We start from the raw sequence: 18,243 nt of genomic DNA, 5'->3' as shown, positions 1-18,243 counted from the left end.
CCACCAGCTCAAATTAAGCACTGTTTGTGTCACTTTGCAAGACTTTGCACTTGAGTTCCAGGGTTTTAAACTCCCTTCTGAAGCATTCTCCTAGTAGCCCAGATCCAGAATTATCAATGCGCCCACTTCATGGACATCATTTGGGAAACATGTAAAGTCCAATAGCAGGTAACGCAAGCTCTGGCAGCCCAGCTCACGCCAAAGTCTATGGAATGCATTTAGCTAATGTAAGTGCTTTCTAACAACATCTAAAACCAGCGAGAGCCGTTTTATGAAGGGCCCATGGTACCAGCCTTTCAGGGGGTCCCTTGATAGAGCCAGCTCTGTTCTGCAGACAGTCTTGACCTGGTGATCTTGAATAATTCTTAAACAGATTGTTTCAAATACTGTTTCCCTTTCATTTATCTTTAATGTGTGTGATGTGTGAGTCTATTACAGGCATTTTCCAGAGAAATGTTGTGTTTATTTTTCATACAGGAGGGGCCACAGGGGTTCTCATTGATAGCTCTATTGGGTGGGTGGATTAGCTGCCTTTTAAAGGGCTGTCTAGGTTGTATATGTACACAGAATGTAAATGCTTCAGGGACACCTATAAGATGTTACCTTGGTATTCCTCACTCAGTGAGTGCCCCATCATGCATAGATTCTGTCAGACCAGACAGCCTTAGGGTGGTCCCCCCCTGCATCCAATGTATTGCCTGCCTCCCTCCATTTTTCTGATCTTGTTTTTTCTGGAATTAGGACTCTGCGCACTTTACCACGACTAACCAGTGTTAAAGTGATTGTTCTCTCTCCCCTAAACATAGTAATATCGGTTCATCCCCAATTGGCATATTTAATTTACCTATAAGGCTCTAGTAATTTGGTACCTGTTGTGCCCAGGGCCTGTAAATTGAATGCTATTAGTGGGCCTACAGCTGATGGTGCCACCCACGTAAGTATCCCTTTAACCACGCCTCAGTCCTGCCATTGCAGAGCCAGTGTGTGCAGTTAACACTGCATGTCATCCTGGCAAAACAACCCTTTTGCCAGGCCCAAGCCATCCCTTGGCGGTAGGCCCTGCATACCACAAATGACAGGGTGCAATGTATTTAAAGGCAGGACATGTATTTTTAAGTTTTACATGTCTTGGTAGCGAAAAACCCCCAAAGTCATTTTTCACCAGTTTATAAGTGTGATTTCCAATTGGGAAGAGATACGACCCCCAAGTCTGGTGTCTCTAGAATCACAAAGCTCCCTTATCCCCTCTTCTACCACCACTTCAAGTTGCCATACCTCTTCTACTACCATTCAAGCTACCATGCCTCCTCTTCTACCACCTCTGACATTTGTTCTTTCGATCCATATTTTTGTTCAGCGCATAGCTGTAGTCACTCTCCACACCTCTCATGCCTTGATTTTTTTGTCTGTCATCTTTCTTATAGTTATCTTCTGACTGATCCCTTCCTCAAAGGGGCTGTTTTTTTTATGAACCATTTGCTGGAAGCTGATTAAAATGAGCTTTACCTACAGAATCACAGATTTGTATTCAGCCCAAAAAGGCCAAGTGAACATTTCCTGCTCCAAATATCACAGCTCAAACTTATAGGCCTTTTCTTCCCTAAGGGCTGATTCTGCTGGTCAGGTAATAAATGACCATGCACAGAGGTATGCTGAGGCAGTGCAGACATGTAAAAGATATTTTTTGTTCTCTAAGCGCCCAGGTTTACACCAGAGAAACATGGTTGTCATTTAGAGCCCAGGGTAGCACACGCTATACCCCTGCCTTGCCCTTTTGCTATCCATGACACTGCATTAGCAAGTCAGTGAACAGGGCTCTAAAAGGCCTAAAAGGCCTACCTCTAGTTTCCTGTCCTTGTCCTTCCCAAAACTACCCTATAATCCAAAAGATTTTGAACTGGACGCCTTTCTGAATATCTCAGAACATGACATTGCCTTTTAAGTGCTAGGGGCTTATTTACAATATCCTTGCACCACCAGAACGTCACTTTTCCAATGTTAAAAATGACGCAAAAGTGGTGCAAGAGTCTTGTTAATATGCCCCAAGGTTTTTATTGTGCTGTACAGCAAAACCATAACAAATAACTTATTTCTTTTCTATCTTTTTCCTTTTCAGAAATCATGAAGAAATGTATCCTGCTACTTAGTTTGTTGGTAGTGGGAGGTTTGTTACACTTTTTAAAATGTCGCTTATTTTATATCACGTGATTTGTTAAATGAACTATTTGCACCATTCAGGTACAGCAATATTTAAGCAGTTAATATCTGTTAGTCTGTGGGGCGTTGATGAAAGGGAAGGTGTCTCATTTCTCCACCCTTGGGTTGAGTGTCTATTCTAGTGATCTATGAAATCTGATGTTGCTAGTGCCCCGGAAGGAATGTTTCTACTGTGTCATTGGGAGTGAGAGGGGTGGGGGTGTCAATGAGGGAGCATATCTGCCTTCAGAGGGGCCCCATTCAGCCTAAAACCAATATCTGTGAGGTATGAAAACCTGAGGGGCCACACATCACGCTCTGTAGGGGGCCCTATCATTTCGCATTATAAAACTGACCAGTCTTATCTGTAGCAGGAGTATACTACGCTAGGAGCCGAGGTTTAGGTATTAAGGGCTAGTCCTGCGTATGCCAAACCAGTGATTCCAAGTTCTGGCTCACCACAGAAAAGAATTCCAGAGTGAGGTTGTTAGTGGTCAAACATACTCGTCTTTCAGGTCCTGGAAAGTCATCTATGTGGGACATCTTTAATATCTTTTTACACATCTGCCCATTCTTATTAACTCGCCTCTTCATCCCTTCTAACTTTTGATTGGTGGAGTTACATGCAGACGCTGTCTTTCTATTCAAGGAGATGACTGTCAGTCACGCAAACGTTTGCTCATGCAGTCTGGCCGGAAATGAGGCTCTCATCGTGACCAATCACAGACATGCACGTCATGTCGTTGGAGGGAGGCTGAGCAATCACTATACTTCCGGATGCAGTGTGAATGTAATATTTTATTTATTTATTTATTTGTGCGTTTTTATATAGCGCGGACTTTACCCGAAGGTGTCAGAGCGCTTCATAATAGGAACAGAACTGATACATGAGAACATTACAAGTGAACAAAAAACAAAAGCAAACGTTACATTGAATGAAGCAAAAATGACAATCGTGAGCCAACAAAATACAAGAGGTAGCAAACGGTGCATTACAAAAGTGACAATCGTGAACCAACAAAATACAAGAGGTAGCAAACGGTGCATTACAAAAGTGACTATCATGAGCCAACAATATACAAAAGTTAGCAAACGGTGCATTACAGGAGGAAATAGTGATGTATGCAGGTTACAAAAGCGTGCAAAGTAAACAGAGGTATAATACTGCAATATATAGAGGGCCCTCAAGCACAAGAACAAACGTTACGTAGGCCATGGTGGCACTTGTGCAGGTATCTAAAATAAACAAATGTAAGAGGTAGAAAACAGTGTGTTACAAGAGAAAGTGACGGGTGCATGTTACACACGAGTACCAAACACAGGTAGAAAGATAATACCGCAATAAATGGCAGACTCTCAAACCACACGAACACACTGGGAAGACACTTCCATAGTCATGTACAGTAGATTTTTCTATAATGGAAGGGCTTCCTTCAGATAATAGAGAGGGCATGGATTACATTTGGAAGTGTCTTTGAAGGAGGAGAACTTTGAGGTTAGTTTTGAAGGCCTGGGAGGAGGTGGTGGTCCGAAGCTGCGACGGAAGGGAGTTCCAGATTCTCACCGCGTTGCCTGAAAAGGATTGTGCCATCGTTCTTTCCTTCTTGAAAGTGGGAGGTTCAAGCAGAAGATTTTCCGCATTACGTGATGGTCTAGAGCCTCCGGAGAGTTTCAGTTTATTCGCCAGGTAGCGAGGAGAGGAAGAGTGCAAGGCTTTGTGGGTGATACAAGCAGTCTTGTAGATAGCTCTAGCCTCGATTGGAAGCCAGCGGAGGGTGGATAACATCGGTGTGATGTGGTCGCTTCTTTTGGCCCCATAAATGAAACGAGCTGCAGAATAGAGAACAGATTTAAGGGGGGACAGGTGGGATTTGGGGAGGCCAGTAAGAAGAGAATTGCAGTAGTCAAGTCTGGAGAGGACCAGCGATTGCACAGGGGTTATAAGGTCCTGCTCCGGGAAGAAGCGACCGATCCCCCAAAGAAGGCGCAGATGGTATCGAGCAGACTTTGCAATGGAATTGATGTGGGGGGTTAGATTGATTTTTTTGTCGAGAATGACACCCACGGATTTTGCACTGTCGGTAATGATGGGTTTAGTGTTCAGTAGATTCAACTGATCCATCCATGATTGCACCGGGGAGGAGAGATTGAAGAGGAGAAGAGGAGGAACTCGGTTTTGGAGGGATTCAGAATCAGTTGATGAGTAAACATCCAGTTATGAATAGAGTCGAGAGTAGAGCTTAGGATAGAGAGATCGTGAGTGGAGGCAACCTTGAGGTAGATTTGAGTGTCGTCAGCATAGAGATGATAGTGGGTCCCGGATTTACTTAGGAGATTTCCTAGTGGTTCTAAATAGAGGTTGAACAATGTGGGTGCAAGTATAGAGCCCTGAGGAACACCTTGACCTACCGCCACAGGAGATGAAAGGCTGTTCACTATATTGATCAACAGTGATCTATCAGAGAGGAAGGAGGAAAATCATTTAAGCACAGTGCCCTCCATGCCCATTCTCTGTTTGAGAATGTTGAGAAGGGTGTTGTGATTGACAGTGTCAAAGGCTGCAGAAAGGTCAAGGAGAATTAGAAGACAGGACCCCCCCGAGTCGAAGATCCTCAGCGCGTCATCAACCACTTGCAGTAGGGCTCTTTCAGTGCTGCAGTTTTGAATGAAGCCACACTGGAAATTGTCAAGAAGATCATTGTCCTTGATATGACGAGAGAGTTGTTTCGCTACACATCTTTCTGTAATCTTCACAAGAAAGGGTAGATTAGTGATGGGGCGGAAGTTGTTGAGGTCAGACGCATCAGCAGTTGGTTTTTTAAGAAGCGGGGTGACCTGCCCAGTTTTGAAGGAGACAGGAAGGGAGCCTTGATAGAGGGATAGGTTGACCAGAGTGGTCCAGTAGGAGAGGGAAAGGGTATAAAAGGCAATGGCACTGGGGATGGGGTCCAGATGATGGTTGGAGGGCTTTGTTTCGCGGATGCACTTGAGAAGGGCATCTTCAGATATGGGATCAAAGTTTTGCCAAATGGCTAAGGATTTGCACTCCTCTGGAGGGGTAGGATGAGCGACCTGATCCACCAGTGATTTCACTTTTTCATCGAAGAATATAGCGAAATCCGCTGCTCTCTTTGCAGAATCCTCCAGCTTGGAGGAAGGGGGAGAGCAGTCAGGACTCTTGATGAGATCAAATAGTTTTTTGGGTCTATTTTTGGCTGAGTCAAGGAGGAGGGTTTTGAAGTGCGCTGCTTTCCCAAGGAAGATGTGTTTGTGGTACTTGGATCTTGCGGAGCGAAGCGTGGACAAGTTATCGGTGAAGGGCACTTGCCTCCATTGTTTCTCCAGGAATCTTAGCTGCTTCCTTTCTTCATAGAGGGATTTGTTGAACCAAGGTGCTGAGGGGATGGGCCTTAACCTTTTGCTTTTGAGTGGAGCGACGTTGTCAATTTCATCTGCAAGAACTGTGAGGCATTGGGAGGTGAGATCGTCAACATCTAGGTTCGGGTCTAGCCTTGGAAGTGATAACAAAGCTGATTCACAGAGGGGACCGACATCAATATTTTTAACATCACGGAACCAGGAGATAGCCCTCTTGGGTTGGCCAAGTGTTATAGCGTGTGAAAGTTGAAAAGAGAATGGGATGAGGAGGTGGTCAGACCAGTCTACGTGAATAGGGGTAGCGATGGAAAGCATGCCTGCTTTAGAAATAACAAGGTCCAGGATTGAGCCCTTAGAGTGTATTGATTCTGTGCAGTGTTGGATGAGATCGTTAACAGAGAGGAAGGTGGCCAGGGAGTTTGCGGAGGAGTCTTGCGGTGAGCCCCAGTGGAGATTGAAGTCACCCACGAAGGTCTGATTGTCACTTTGCGAGTATTGGTCACTGATGAAGTCAGTGAGTTCCTCCAAAAACGAAGGGCCACTACGAGGCGGGCGGTAAATGACATGGAATCTAAGGGGTGAACGGTGGTGTACTTGTAGCTCAAAAGAAAGGCATTCAAAGGTATGGAATGAGCTGATAGGAGAGGCCTTGAGTTGAAGGGAGTTTCTAAAGATGACTGCAACACCTCCCCCCGTGTTGACAGTTCTGTCATTCCTAAGTATAGAATAGCCTGTAGGTAATAGGAGATTAAACGTAGAATGCGAGGTATCTTTGAACCAGGTCTCAGTGAGGAAGAGCATGTCAATATTGTGGTAGGTGATGGTATCTGAGATTCCAAGTTTGTGTTTTACTGCAGATCTGCAGTTGTGGAGCAGACAGCGCAGCTCTGTCAAGACTGTTTTGGTTGCGGGGGCACTTGGGCTCTGAAGGGTGATCGGGATGTTGTGCTTATGTGGGGGTGCTCGGGATGGTTTAGGTGGACGCTTGGTTCTGACAGAGGAGATGGTTGGAATAGTGTAGATAGTAGGGTTGCTTGGGTATGCAGGTTGAGGAAGGGCGGCGTTCAAAGGCTTGTGCGAGTTAACAAAGTTTGCAGATGACTGATTGAGCTTGGCTAAATTGAGGAGAGGGGGCAAGGTGCATCTCGTGGGAAGTTGGGAGGGAGCGGGGGTACACGGAAAGGTGGAAATCTTAGAGCTTAGAAGGGAAATTGCAGCTGTAAGCTGGGATATGGAGGTGATAAGGGAACCTAGCATATTTTCCAGCGAGAGTAATGCAGAGCACGGAAGGTTGGGTAGATCGATGGAAACAGGTGGGGGTGGAATTGGTGGTGGAAGGCAGGGAGAGGTGGGGGGTTAGGAGGTGAGTTGGGGTGTAAGGTTCAAAAGTGGGGAAAGGTGGAGGTTGAGAGCGGGAGTTAATGAATCGGAAGTTAAGGGAGAGTTGCCTTTGTTGGTGTTGCAAGGAGGAGAGGAATTAGGGATAACTTTAGGGGGAGAAGGGTGCGGAACACAGCGGTAGGGAAGAAGGAGAGGGGAGGACTGTGTGGAGTCATGGGAATGAAGGAGGTTCGGGAGGAGAAGAGGTGAGGTGGTTGTGGAGGGCATGTCAGGTAGGAGAGGAGGCTGTGAGGGAACGGGCATCTGGCAGAGTGGGGGGGGAAGGAAGTGGTACTGTTGGACCCGAGGGAGGGAAATGGACAGGGTTACCAGGGGGGAAAGTGAGTAGCTTAGCATTGCTGGAGGAGTGGGAGGGAGGAGAGAGGTGCAATGGGATTGAGGCGACATCTGGGTGAATAACGAAGGGAGGGGGAGGTGGATAGGAGGTATGGAAGAAGGGATAGGGGGAGCATAGGGAAAGTTCACTGGGGGAGAAGGTTGGAGGAGAGGTGAACTAAAAAGGGGGTGACTGGAAGGAAAATGGGGGAGGAGAAGAGATTGGAGTACCGGGATGACGCAGATTGAACGAGGAGCGCATTAGCTAGCGGTGAGGCTGAAGTAAAGTGGGAGAGGGCATATTGTGAGGGCGGAGGAATAGGAGAGGAGGTCACAGGGGAGGGGGCGGGAAGAGGGCCGACCTGTGATTCTTGAGAGTGCAGCCAATAGGAGTGTAGGGGGGTCAGGGGAGGAGAGAGGGAGTAATGGGTGGAGCTAGAAGGAGAGTCGGGGGAAAACCCGGTCGCAGAGGAGGGGAGTAGGCATGGGAAGAGGTGGTCAAAGAGCGAAAGACAGGTGTCATTGCCTTGGATCATGACAGTACCTTTGTTATAGAGTGAGATAGTGAGGTAACCGTTGAAACGCGTGGAGGGGGAGATTTTTAGCTGTTTCCCATGAGGGATAGAGGATGAGGAAGTGACGTTAAGGGAATCGTAAAAGCTGGTGGACCAAGAGGAGGTGTCGTGAGTGAAGAAAATGAAATCAATTTTGAGCCTCCCAAAACGACTATTGTGAAATTGATCAACAAAGAGGGAATCCGGGAAACGTTCGATAGAATTGTGCTTCTATCGTTTTGTTGCAGCTTTAGTCAGGCTGCGAGGATAAATGATTTTGTAGCAATTAGTTCCAACCTTAACTCGAGTGGTGGCCATGATGGGAAAATGTGGCAGAGGAGGGTGGGGGGGATGGGAGGAAAGTGTTACTGGGAAAGCGGTGGAGAAGAGAAAGAAAAGGGCATAAAGGGGGCACATAATCTAGACGTTAGGGTGAGGATATCAGAACTAATGTGCCGTCCGGGACTAGCAAAGCCTAAGTATGCACAACAGCCTCATCATCTTAAGACCACCTGAAGATGTGCTCATAACAGGGTGCGGAAAACAGAGTACATGAAAAGCATTTTCCAGCACCAACATATATGTACAGGCCTGGCGCCCTATAAACCTTGCAGACTCCCTGGCCAAAGGGCCATCTCAGAGGGGGACTCAAATGCATTGAAACCATAGTGTCAATGGTGCTGTCCCTGCAGCAGGACTCCAACTTAATTGGATCTGTCCCCACGGAAAAGTAACTTAAAAGGTGCAGCTGGCACTAATAGCCGCGCAGTTGAAAAAGGTATAAACCATGCAGCTGGAAACAGCTCAACTTGCAGCACATCTGTAAATGGCCTAAACGATGCAGCTGGCACTACTTGCTGCGCAGCCATAAATGGCCTAAACGGTGCAGCTGGCACTACTTGCTGCGCAGCTGTGAAAAGGCCTAAACGGTGCAGCTGGCACTACTTGCTGCGCAGCTGTGAAAAGGCCTAAACGAAGCAGCTGGCACTACTTGCTACGCAGCTGTAAAAGGCCTAAACGGTGTAGCTGGCACTACTTGCTGCGCAGCTCTCACTGGTGGTGCGGGGCTCCCAACCCCCGCGGGGAGGCGAGTGTCATCTTGGAGGGCGCCGGGGCGCTGGGGCAGGGCTTCCCACTGAGTTTAGACTTCAATGAGGAGTTAACCATGACAAGTACCATGACAAGTTAGTACCATGACAGGTTGTAGGTAATAGCGATAGCCTCTCTCATCAACACCAATGCTCGTATTCTGACTTTAGATGGCTCGTGGGAGCTTTAGCGTGTTCTCGTGTACTCGTGGTTAGCTCTGGTTAGCTTGTGGTTAGCTTGTTAGCTTGTTACTCGTGGTGAGCTCTGGTTAGCTCTGATCAGCTCGCTGGTCCAGCATGGGTGCCAGTGAGGTAAGTCACAAAATGAGGTGGTTATTTGACTGCTCATTCAAGATTGCACACTGTAGTCATTTACACACTGGGACTGGAGGTGGGATATAAATGATGACGCAAATCTGAAGTTGCAATTGATTTGCGCCCACATGCTCTTATGATAGCGGTGGCTCAGTGGTGGGGTTATGGCTTTATTTTTTATTTTTTTTGAAGAACCTTTATTGGTACTGCAAAGGAATACAAGCATGGGCCTACAACCACCTTGGCCGGCCGCTAGTCAAGTCAGAAGTACAGTAAGTCAACATATAAAAATACAGCCGCCCAACAATCGGGGTCTAATAAGTGTCCAGGATAGGATTTGCATTCTAGCGCACTGTGCAAGAATCAGGAGTCGATAAGGTTCATTTTGCAATAAAGAAAAATCAAAGTCGATGTCATACGCTCATACACAGTAGCAATCATGAAGCAAGAAATCCGCAGATAGAGCAAATACGTTTGAAGTATTGGGGTTAAGGCATACGAGTCAGGATAAATGTGAAAACAAACACGTTTCATAGCGAACTGTACCCCACCCCCAAGACGAAACATACTGTAGGAGACATGAAGAACGACGACACCAAAAAGAAGAGAGACAAAGGGCCATAGAAACAAAAAAAGAACAAAGGAACAAACCCCATCCCCCTACCCCCCACCCTGCACCCCTGCAGAAGGCTACGGCCTATCCCCCCCAGCAGCATGCCTGTCACCCTAAATAGGAGACCCGAAATATAGAGTAAGAGAAAAGAAGAAAAAGGGAGGAAAAATGTGGATAAGGGCCATCGATCTAGCCATCCGGCCCCCTCTGCACCACCGCGTACAGTAAACGTCCTAAAAGCAAGATCAGGACAGCCACGGAAAACAGCAATCACCGACAGCACAGTCAATTACATCCCCGCCGATTGTCCCCCAAATCACCATCAGCCAACAAATAAAGTCCACCAAGCCCTATACGGTCTCACCCCTGGCCTTTTCTATCAGGAACACCAACATATGTCCACCTATCAAGCGGCATAGAGAGCAGTGTGGAGGATCCGAGTGTTCTGGGCGGAACGGGCAGAGCCGGTATTCCAAGAGACCTCAGCCACCAAAACCCAGCCGAACATGTATGGCGGAAATCCGTTCGTGCCAGCATCGACCCCGAAGTCATCCTCCAGTCCGAGCACAATCTCTTCAGCCAGGGAGAGAGAGGCACATCTTCCGACAAGCGCCGAAACGCCACCGGGGCAGTCCAAACCATAGATCGACGTTGTATCCCCAACCGCCAAACAACGAAGGGCGCTGACAAGTCACTCACATGCACAACAGATCTGGCCAGAGCGATCTCATACACCGGGTCTTCCAGCATCTCCATGATCACAGGCGCTGCTGGAGCTCTCAGCATTGACACAGAGGCGGACACATCGGCGCTTATTTGAGACCGAGCCATGCCCGTGTGGAACTTCGGGACAACAATGGCGGCCATCCTCCGTCCCAGATCCAGGGCGTCCCGGAGTAGGGTCATGTGCAGGGTTGTTAGTGCAGCCAGGATATCTCTGGTCGTGGGTTCTCTCTCGTGTCGCCAGACCCCAGGATTCTCTCTCACAGCGGCTTCTCTACCCGGGGGTGGTGTGCGTAATTGGGCGCCATCCACCATCTTAGCTGATCCGGCCTCGTCCGTTCTCCACCTCACCTCAGGACCGGGTCCCACACCAGGGGGGCAACAGGAATCACCACAGGGACCCCGAAAGTCAAGGCAGGCGTCACAAAGGAGGGCCACCAAAAGGCTAAACAAAATCTCCGACGCTCCCCGGGAGCCGCCCGTTGGTTCCAGGAGAGGCCGATAGTCCTGCCCGGACACAGCACTGGAAGGGGGGCCAAGTATCGTGCACTCCCCTCGACACTGCACCACCGCACGACCCACAAGGCACTCCGCTAGATGAACTGTGTCGGCACTCTCGCCATCGGCCCATCAGGTCCCGGTCTTCTCCGGCCGACTCCACACCTCCACCTGAGGCCGTTGTTGGCGCAGTCGCGGCCGGCCACTCTCCTCACTCGACTCCCCGGTCCCAGCTCCTTGAAGGCCGGAAAGCAGATGGGGACTTTTCCACGGGACTGCCGCACGTAGGAGCCTCAGGAGCAGACGGTAAGTGAAAGCTATCCTTCGCCTACTTAAATATGCCGTTACGGCTCAAGATGATCGCCAGGATGTAGGTGCGGGGTGAGAAGGCTCACGGAGCCGAGCGTTTACACAACCATCTCGGTCGCCATCTTGCGGTTTTGGCTTTATTAAAGCATTTTCGCGCCTGGGGCTGAGTGAGACGGGTAGGCAGACCGCCATTTTGACCTCAGGCAGCAGTGCAGGATTGTAGGACCTCCCAAATTAGATAGAATTCAAAATCAAAATAGAGAAAGATGGTAGCATTACCCGTGAAAAGTGCGGAGTTCTGCTCTCACACTTGCACAGTCAAGTATTCCCTCAACTGCTTGATGCCTGAGACCAGTGCTTTATTTGTAAAAGATTGAGTGCCTGTGCCAAAAGCTCTACCCAGAATCCCGCAGCCAGTGCAATTAAGCGTTGATGCACTGAATATCAAGGCTGCATGGTCTTCAGTCCACCTCATCCCTTTTTAATGCACTAACAGACACTCCCTGTCCCTTCATTCCACCATTGCAGGTTCCTGATTTCTCTCTTAATGACTTTTTGTGTCTTGCTTTTCTTTCTGCCTTTCCGATTTGGGTATTTTTATCTTTCTTGCTCTCAGACAGTTATGTGATGTGGGAAAATAAGTGCCAGTATCCAAAAATGAATGCTGGTTCCTCACAACGGCAACCACCAGCTCAAATTAAGCACACCCTGAATCGACCTATCAGCCTCAGACACAAACAGAGGAGGCAGGCACCAAGGCCAAAAAATCATATTTTGTCAATCCTGACAGATTTTGATAGTCCCTACTGCTGCCTTGTTCCCTTCCAGGGTCTGAGCTAGAAGTAAAGATTCCTGAGAGCCCCTCTAATCACTGGGAACCGTTTCCTGTTGAAGCAGAGTGGGGTTAACCCTGGCCCTCACTTTTTTAAACTACCGGATCGCTCCTACCCTCAAAATCTCAAATAGTTCAAAAAAAGGGAAAACATTTCACAACTTTGCCTAGCCCTAAATCAGACCAGTCCTGAGACCAGCCAGTCATGATCCTGTCCTAAACACCTTCCCTCTCCCCCCTGCGCCCTCCTTTGCTCCTGCAGCCTCAGGTGCTCTGTAAACTTGGCACAACCCTTGGTAGCTGGCTGCAATCAGGCAGACAATTCAGGAGACAGGTATGTACATAATTTGAAAAACACCAATAAACTAAATAAGTGTGCCATAACACAATAAAAAACCCATACCAATGTATAAACATAGGAAATCTTGTTATCTTTAAAATGACACCAAAACAACAAAAATCCAATATAGGGAACCGCATATATGCATTTCTAAAGATTAAACACTTTCTAATTCTTAAAAACATATAGCGTCAACATGGGACATCCGATCACACTTGACTGGCACAAAGTCAATGTTAGAGGCCGACCGCAATGGAACCCTGGTTGTATACACCAAGTGGGAGGCACTGGTCAAAATGTTACCTTCACACTTAGAAACCTTTCAGGAGAATTTTCTCTCGACGGCGAGCAAGGCACTTCATCAAGCTGGATTCACAGCAGGTTCACCGGCTTGACTCGACTTCGGGTCAGTACACTTCTAGAGCTTTTTCCAAAAGTTGTTCCAAACTTCTTGAATATCTTCCCATAAGCAGGGTACCCTCAAGTTACTCCTGAGGGTTCAAAGTGTCCAAAACATAAATACAAAGGTCTCAAAGCTCTGAGATGGTCCTTGGAAGTTTCATGTTTACAGTTCCCACAATACATCTGGCCAAATCCTTAAATTCACTAGACGTGCCCATGCTGGGGACTTCTTGACGGAGATGGTGCAGGGAAGCTCTGTTAACCTGTTGCTTTTAGGGAGTCCACTCCTTAATCAGATGGAGCAGTCCTTCAGTTTGCAATCCTTTGGGGTGCAGACCAGGGTTCCAGCAGGGTAGTCCTTCTTCTCCTTGTAGATTCAGGCAGCAAATTCAATTGGCTATGTGTGAGAAGTTAGCCTGGTGTATGATGTCCACTAGTTCTAGTGGGCACCTTGCACCAGTCTAATCGACCCTTATTGATGGTGGTTGTAAAGTCAACCTTATAGAAAGCTATCCTAGTGGTAGCATGGACCAGCAGTGAATAGGCTAAGACTTCAGAACCATAAGAACCACGTCTAGAATTGAAAGTAGGCATAGGGCCTAGGGAATCGCTGGGGCTAAACTAAACAACCAAAGTTTAGGCAGTAGGAGGCCCACGGGAGACGTATGCAGTGTCTAAACACAGTCGCGAGTTACCATTGACTTATAATGGGAAACGAAGAAGTTACAAAGTTACTGTTTAAGGGCACTTCCGGATGGACTACGACAAAACCCCTGTAGACTAGGACACTTCGAGAGTCAAGACCCACAGGAGCACCGGAGTACTCGTATTACCTCACACAGGGAAGCCGGGTGCCTAAGTGCCTTTTGGTGTCGGGTTTCGTCATCGGTTTCTATGGAGATCTGCAAAGAAGTGCTACAGGCGACCAGAGGAAAAGTGTCCCTGTGGATCCATGGGTGGATCGAAGATCTGAAGAACCTGAAAGCAGAGGGGACAGAGTCTGGGTCACTAGCCAGTGACCAGGAAGGTACCAGGAAGGAACCAGGCGATGTCGCAATGATCTCAGGTGAAGAAGGTGAGTTTATCTCTTCAGCCACGAGGTCCAGGAGGCATCGATGATGACCAGGTGCTGGATTCGAGCTGTCCTACATAGGATCTAGTTGAATGCGGTATCGGTATCCGGATTGGACCCAACGAGCCTTGGCAAATGCAACCCATGCAGAATGTCAAGATTGGCTCTGTTGCAGACTAGCAAGGTCTGTAGTGCTTCTCCTTTGGAGGGAAGCTGGAGCAAGCATGGAGCAACCAGGAAAAGCCTTCAGGGGGCAAGAAACCAGGAAGATGTGTCGAGCTGAAATGCAAGAGCAGGCCCCACGCGGCACTCATGGAGTGTGGCTGGCTGAGCTTCGGTGCAAATGGTGCTCCGGTTTGGGGCTTCCCGTATCCCAAGGCACAACTGCGAGGGTACCTCGGGAGTTGAGCAGGTAGCAATATGCAGGATGTCCAGGCTGTCTGTTCCCACGTCTCTCGTGTCCGCCACGGGTCTCAGCTTTGCTGTGGATGTGTGTCGGAGTCAGAGAAATTTGAAAGTCTAGTTCCTGTGTAGTGTGTTTATCTAGGAACCTAAATCAATATTTCTATTTTGTGCCCTTGTCCGGTTATAAATCAATAATATCCATACAACGGCATAAAAACCCGATTCATAATTCAGTCGTAGCACATGCTGTCACATTAAGCAAGCCTACTCCTCCAGCCCCCTAGAAAGCACACCGAGTTCTCTAAACAAACCAAGCCTCCAGCAACCTGGGAAATCCCCCTTGCTATTGTTTTGATTTCGTCCTAGAACTCCATTAAAGCACTGTAAGAACGGCCAGTTCTTAGTGACATCAAAGCTCACCTGTTTCCTTAATTTTAACTCTCCCCTTCTGAAACTTGTCCTCCCCCTTCTCTCCTGCCGAACCCACAGAAGTAGTTATCCTTAGCGCTGGGATACCTCAGGGTGACTACGCGCTCTATACATTTTTTTAATAATAATAATAATAATAATCTTTATTGACGTCTTATGTCCAGCCTTACGTCAAACCCGGCACCTTTCAGGTATAAATATAGCAACGTTGCCTTAAGCAAACACACTGTGGTAATCCTGGAGCAGAGCAGCTATCTACTTCCGAAGAGCCCAGCTGATGCGAGAGCCCACGGACGCTGCCCCTCCCTTTTGACGCGCTGAGAAAGACGCTGTCTTTTCTCCTGCCGAGAAAATCCAGCTCCGGCGTTTCCAGCCTAACCTTGCGGGTGACTGGGATATCGAGTCCTGAGAGAGAGATACCAGCCCTCCTGCCTTCTATTACCCAGGTACTGAGCTGACTAAACCCTTACAGAGAATTCTTGAGTCAGAATCTTGGCAAAACAAACTTAACTTAAACTGCTACTTACTTACTCCTTCCCACGTATTAGGCTTAGGTCAGGTACACCGGGGTAGGCATAGTTAGAAACACCAGTTGAGTACGATTAGTCAATGTATATATGTATGTATTTATTTTATCTATTTTAAAGTATCATATGGCTAAGAAACCATATCAATGCTTTTACAGTATTATTTTATAATCCTGCTTTTACTGTACGCACTTTACTTTACTATAAGTATTGCAATTGTAGCAATTCATTTCTCTTGTATGAGGAAGGAGACTGCTCAATAAATAATACCTTTTATTGAAAACGCCCGTCTCTCTTTTCTCTGCAATCTGGTGAAACTAAGTACGCACCTTTGACTGAGTGAAATAGCTGTCTTTTGTTTTCACACGACTCTAGAGATACACTCTTATTCAGGGAGAGCAAAGTTGTCATGTTGTACGGTTGTCAGAAGCTAATCCCTTCTTGTCTATCCAGGGAGGTTAAACTCCTCCTCGCTTATTCGAGAAAGTTTCTAGTGACCTCTGAGCTAGCTGGCAAAAACTTAAGTCTAATATAGTCAGTAGAGACCTAGTTAACCTCAGTCCTACGTCTACACTGCTGAATATATTATTCCAATGCGCAGAGCCTATTGGGACTATAGAAACTACACTACATGGCGCCCAACGTTTGGTAAGGCGATAAATCTAACGCTAGACGTTAGAGTAACTCAGTCGTGCTTTTTCACACAGACCCTTTTCCCCGGAAATACTCCAAAAGACGTCTGGAGTGGGTAAAAGGTTAAAAATCCGCCGAAACTTAGTAGGAAGAGATTTCTATGTATAGTTTTTGGTTTAGTCAACGTTGAAGGATACAGTGTTCCAAAATATTGTGCACCTAATCTTTGTTTCCTTGAAACTTGATCTGCAAACAAAAACCTTTCTGCCAGTAAAATGGGGGAAAGTGAAGAAGAAAGGGAGACAGCAAGAATTGCAGCTCGACTCCTAGAGGATGACAATAGTCTCCTACAGAGTGACCCGGATGCAATACTCATTCCGGTCAACATAAGAAAAACTATAACTCTTAAACTTATAGAAAATGGACTGACATCGAGAGGTGGTACAGTCATATTCGTAATTGAGGAACATGAATATCGGCAGACAGAGGTATTCTATTCATGGATAAACTTTCCAGCAGCAAACGCTGTCACACACAAATTCCACTATTACAAAATAGAGGAACCTCCGGATGAGTACACCCCTTTCGAGGAGGTGGAAATCCCATTAAAATACCAAGAGCACCTGCTCTGGTTTAAAGGCGCCCTAAAACATAATAATCACATCACCAGGCTCGGTCCACTAGGTAGACCAGGAGCAACGTGGCCGGTTCTAGCCAGCTACACACCACATCCAGACATTGAAAAAATGTCAATACCTTAACTTTTAGTCCACCTAAAAGTACTAATTAAAATACATAGACAATTAGTCCAATATGTAATGCGGACTTCAACAGTCCAACCAGCTATTAACATTCCACAGCTGACCCCTCATCAGGGGAACACAAACAAAATCACACCACAGAACATACAATCATGTCTGGGTAAAGTACCCATAAAATGGGAACAAATTCCATTCTGGTTAGCACAAAAAATCACTCAAATAGAAACAGTATTTCCGGATACTACCCCTACTGAGAAACACAGAATTCTGACTATCTGCCTTCCAATGGGGATCGCACCACATGTGGAGGACTGTGACACTTGGGGCACAGTCTTTGCTTCCATTTACACAAAAACACATGGGGTTCTGTCCATGGCGGTAATACCCGATGTGCTAAGACAGATTCAAAATGAATATGGTCCAGAACCTGCTTTAACTCTGGGTATGAAATTACTGAAAGACTTCAAGCAGGTCTCATCTTTATTATTATCCAACATAAAAGGAGAAGCAGCATCTGTGGTGATCCGCCAGAAATTGAAGGAAACAGATATAGCAGAACAACCATTTGAACTTGCCAGAATCATAGAAAAATCCTATGAAGAACTAGGAAGAGATAGTTTGGGTGGGAAACCAGTAAAACCCCAACTAACTGAAAATCCTGAAAAGATATTTATTAAAAATAATCTAAACACTCCAAAAAAGAGCTGGAATGGAAATAAACAATCCACTCCCAAAGAAAAAAGATTCCAGTCCAGAGGAAGGTCTCCTCGGCGGAGAGAAAGATCTCCGGACCAAGGACACAAGTCTCCTCAGAGGGAGCCCTCTGAGAAAAGATACAACCTTAGAAATAGGGATAATCTAAAGAAACCTGATAGATATCAAGATATTGATACACGTCCCTCTCGATCTTTTCAGACTTCCTCGGAAAGAAGAGGACGGTCAGAACACAGGGAAGAGCACGTCAAGTCCAAAGACAAGGAACCTGCTCATCAAAGTAAAAAATTACAATTTCCAAAAAAGAAGGTAGCCAGTATTAAAGTAATCAAACATGCCGAGGATCCTGAGGACACAGCTGAAAAACGGAGAGTGGGCTCAGACAATGCTAGACAGCGCAGCAGAAGTGAGCATAGCTCGCAAGATCCTGATGAATCATCTGGAGACAGTGGACACGAATGAATACATTCAGGTGGAAACTGCAGATACCAGAGTTAGCAAACCTCATAAGATATACGAAATAACATTACGTATAGAGGGAGATAAGACTAGGAAAATAAGGGGTCTATTTTGGGATAACCTTTCCAAAGGCAATGACATCCTTTTAGCTGAAAAAGACTGGCCACCAGAATTTGTCAGGGAGTGCCCTCATGGCGAAGAAATGATTATGCCTGCCTTCTCAAATCACATTCCAATTCATAAAAAATATACACTTGCAAGAAAGTGGGCAGTAGCCCA

General features: G+C 46.8%; 1 protein-coding gene across 1 annotated transcript in view; it reads left to right on the top strand.

Annotated features, from left to right (window-relative positions):
- Nucleotides 1-2,113: 2,113 nt before the first annotated feature.
- The window catches only part of LOC144769185 (C-type lectin mannose-binding isoform-like), a 252,972-nt gene continuing 236,842 nt past the window's right edge, over nt 2,114-18,243 (top strand). The window contains exon 1 of the mRNA XM_078653203.1: nt 2,114-2,164. Coding sequence (XP_078509329.1) covers nt 2,122-2,164 — 43 coding nt within the window. The 5' untranslated portion in view covers nt 2,114-2,121. The remainder of the gene's footprint in view (nt 2,165-18,243) is intronic.

This window comes from Lissotriton helveticus, chromosome 1_1, assembly GCF_964261635.1.
Source record: "Lissotriton helveticus chromosome 1_1, aLisHel1.1, whole genome shotgun sequence".
NCBI classification, from domain to species: Eukaryota; Metazoa; Chordata; class Amphibia; order Caudata; family Salamandridae; genus Lissotriton; species Lissotriton helveticus.
Note: the sequence above shows the minus strand (reverse complement) of the source record. Positions and strands in the feature narration are given on the sequence as shown.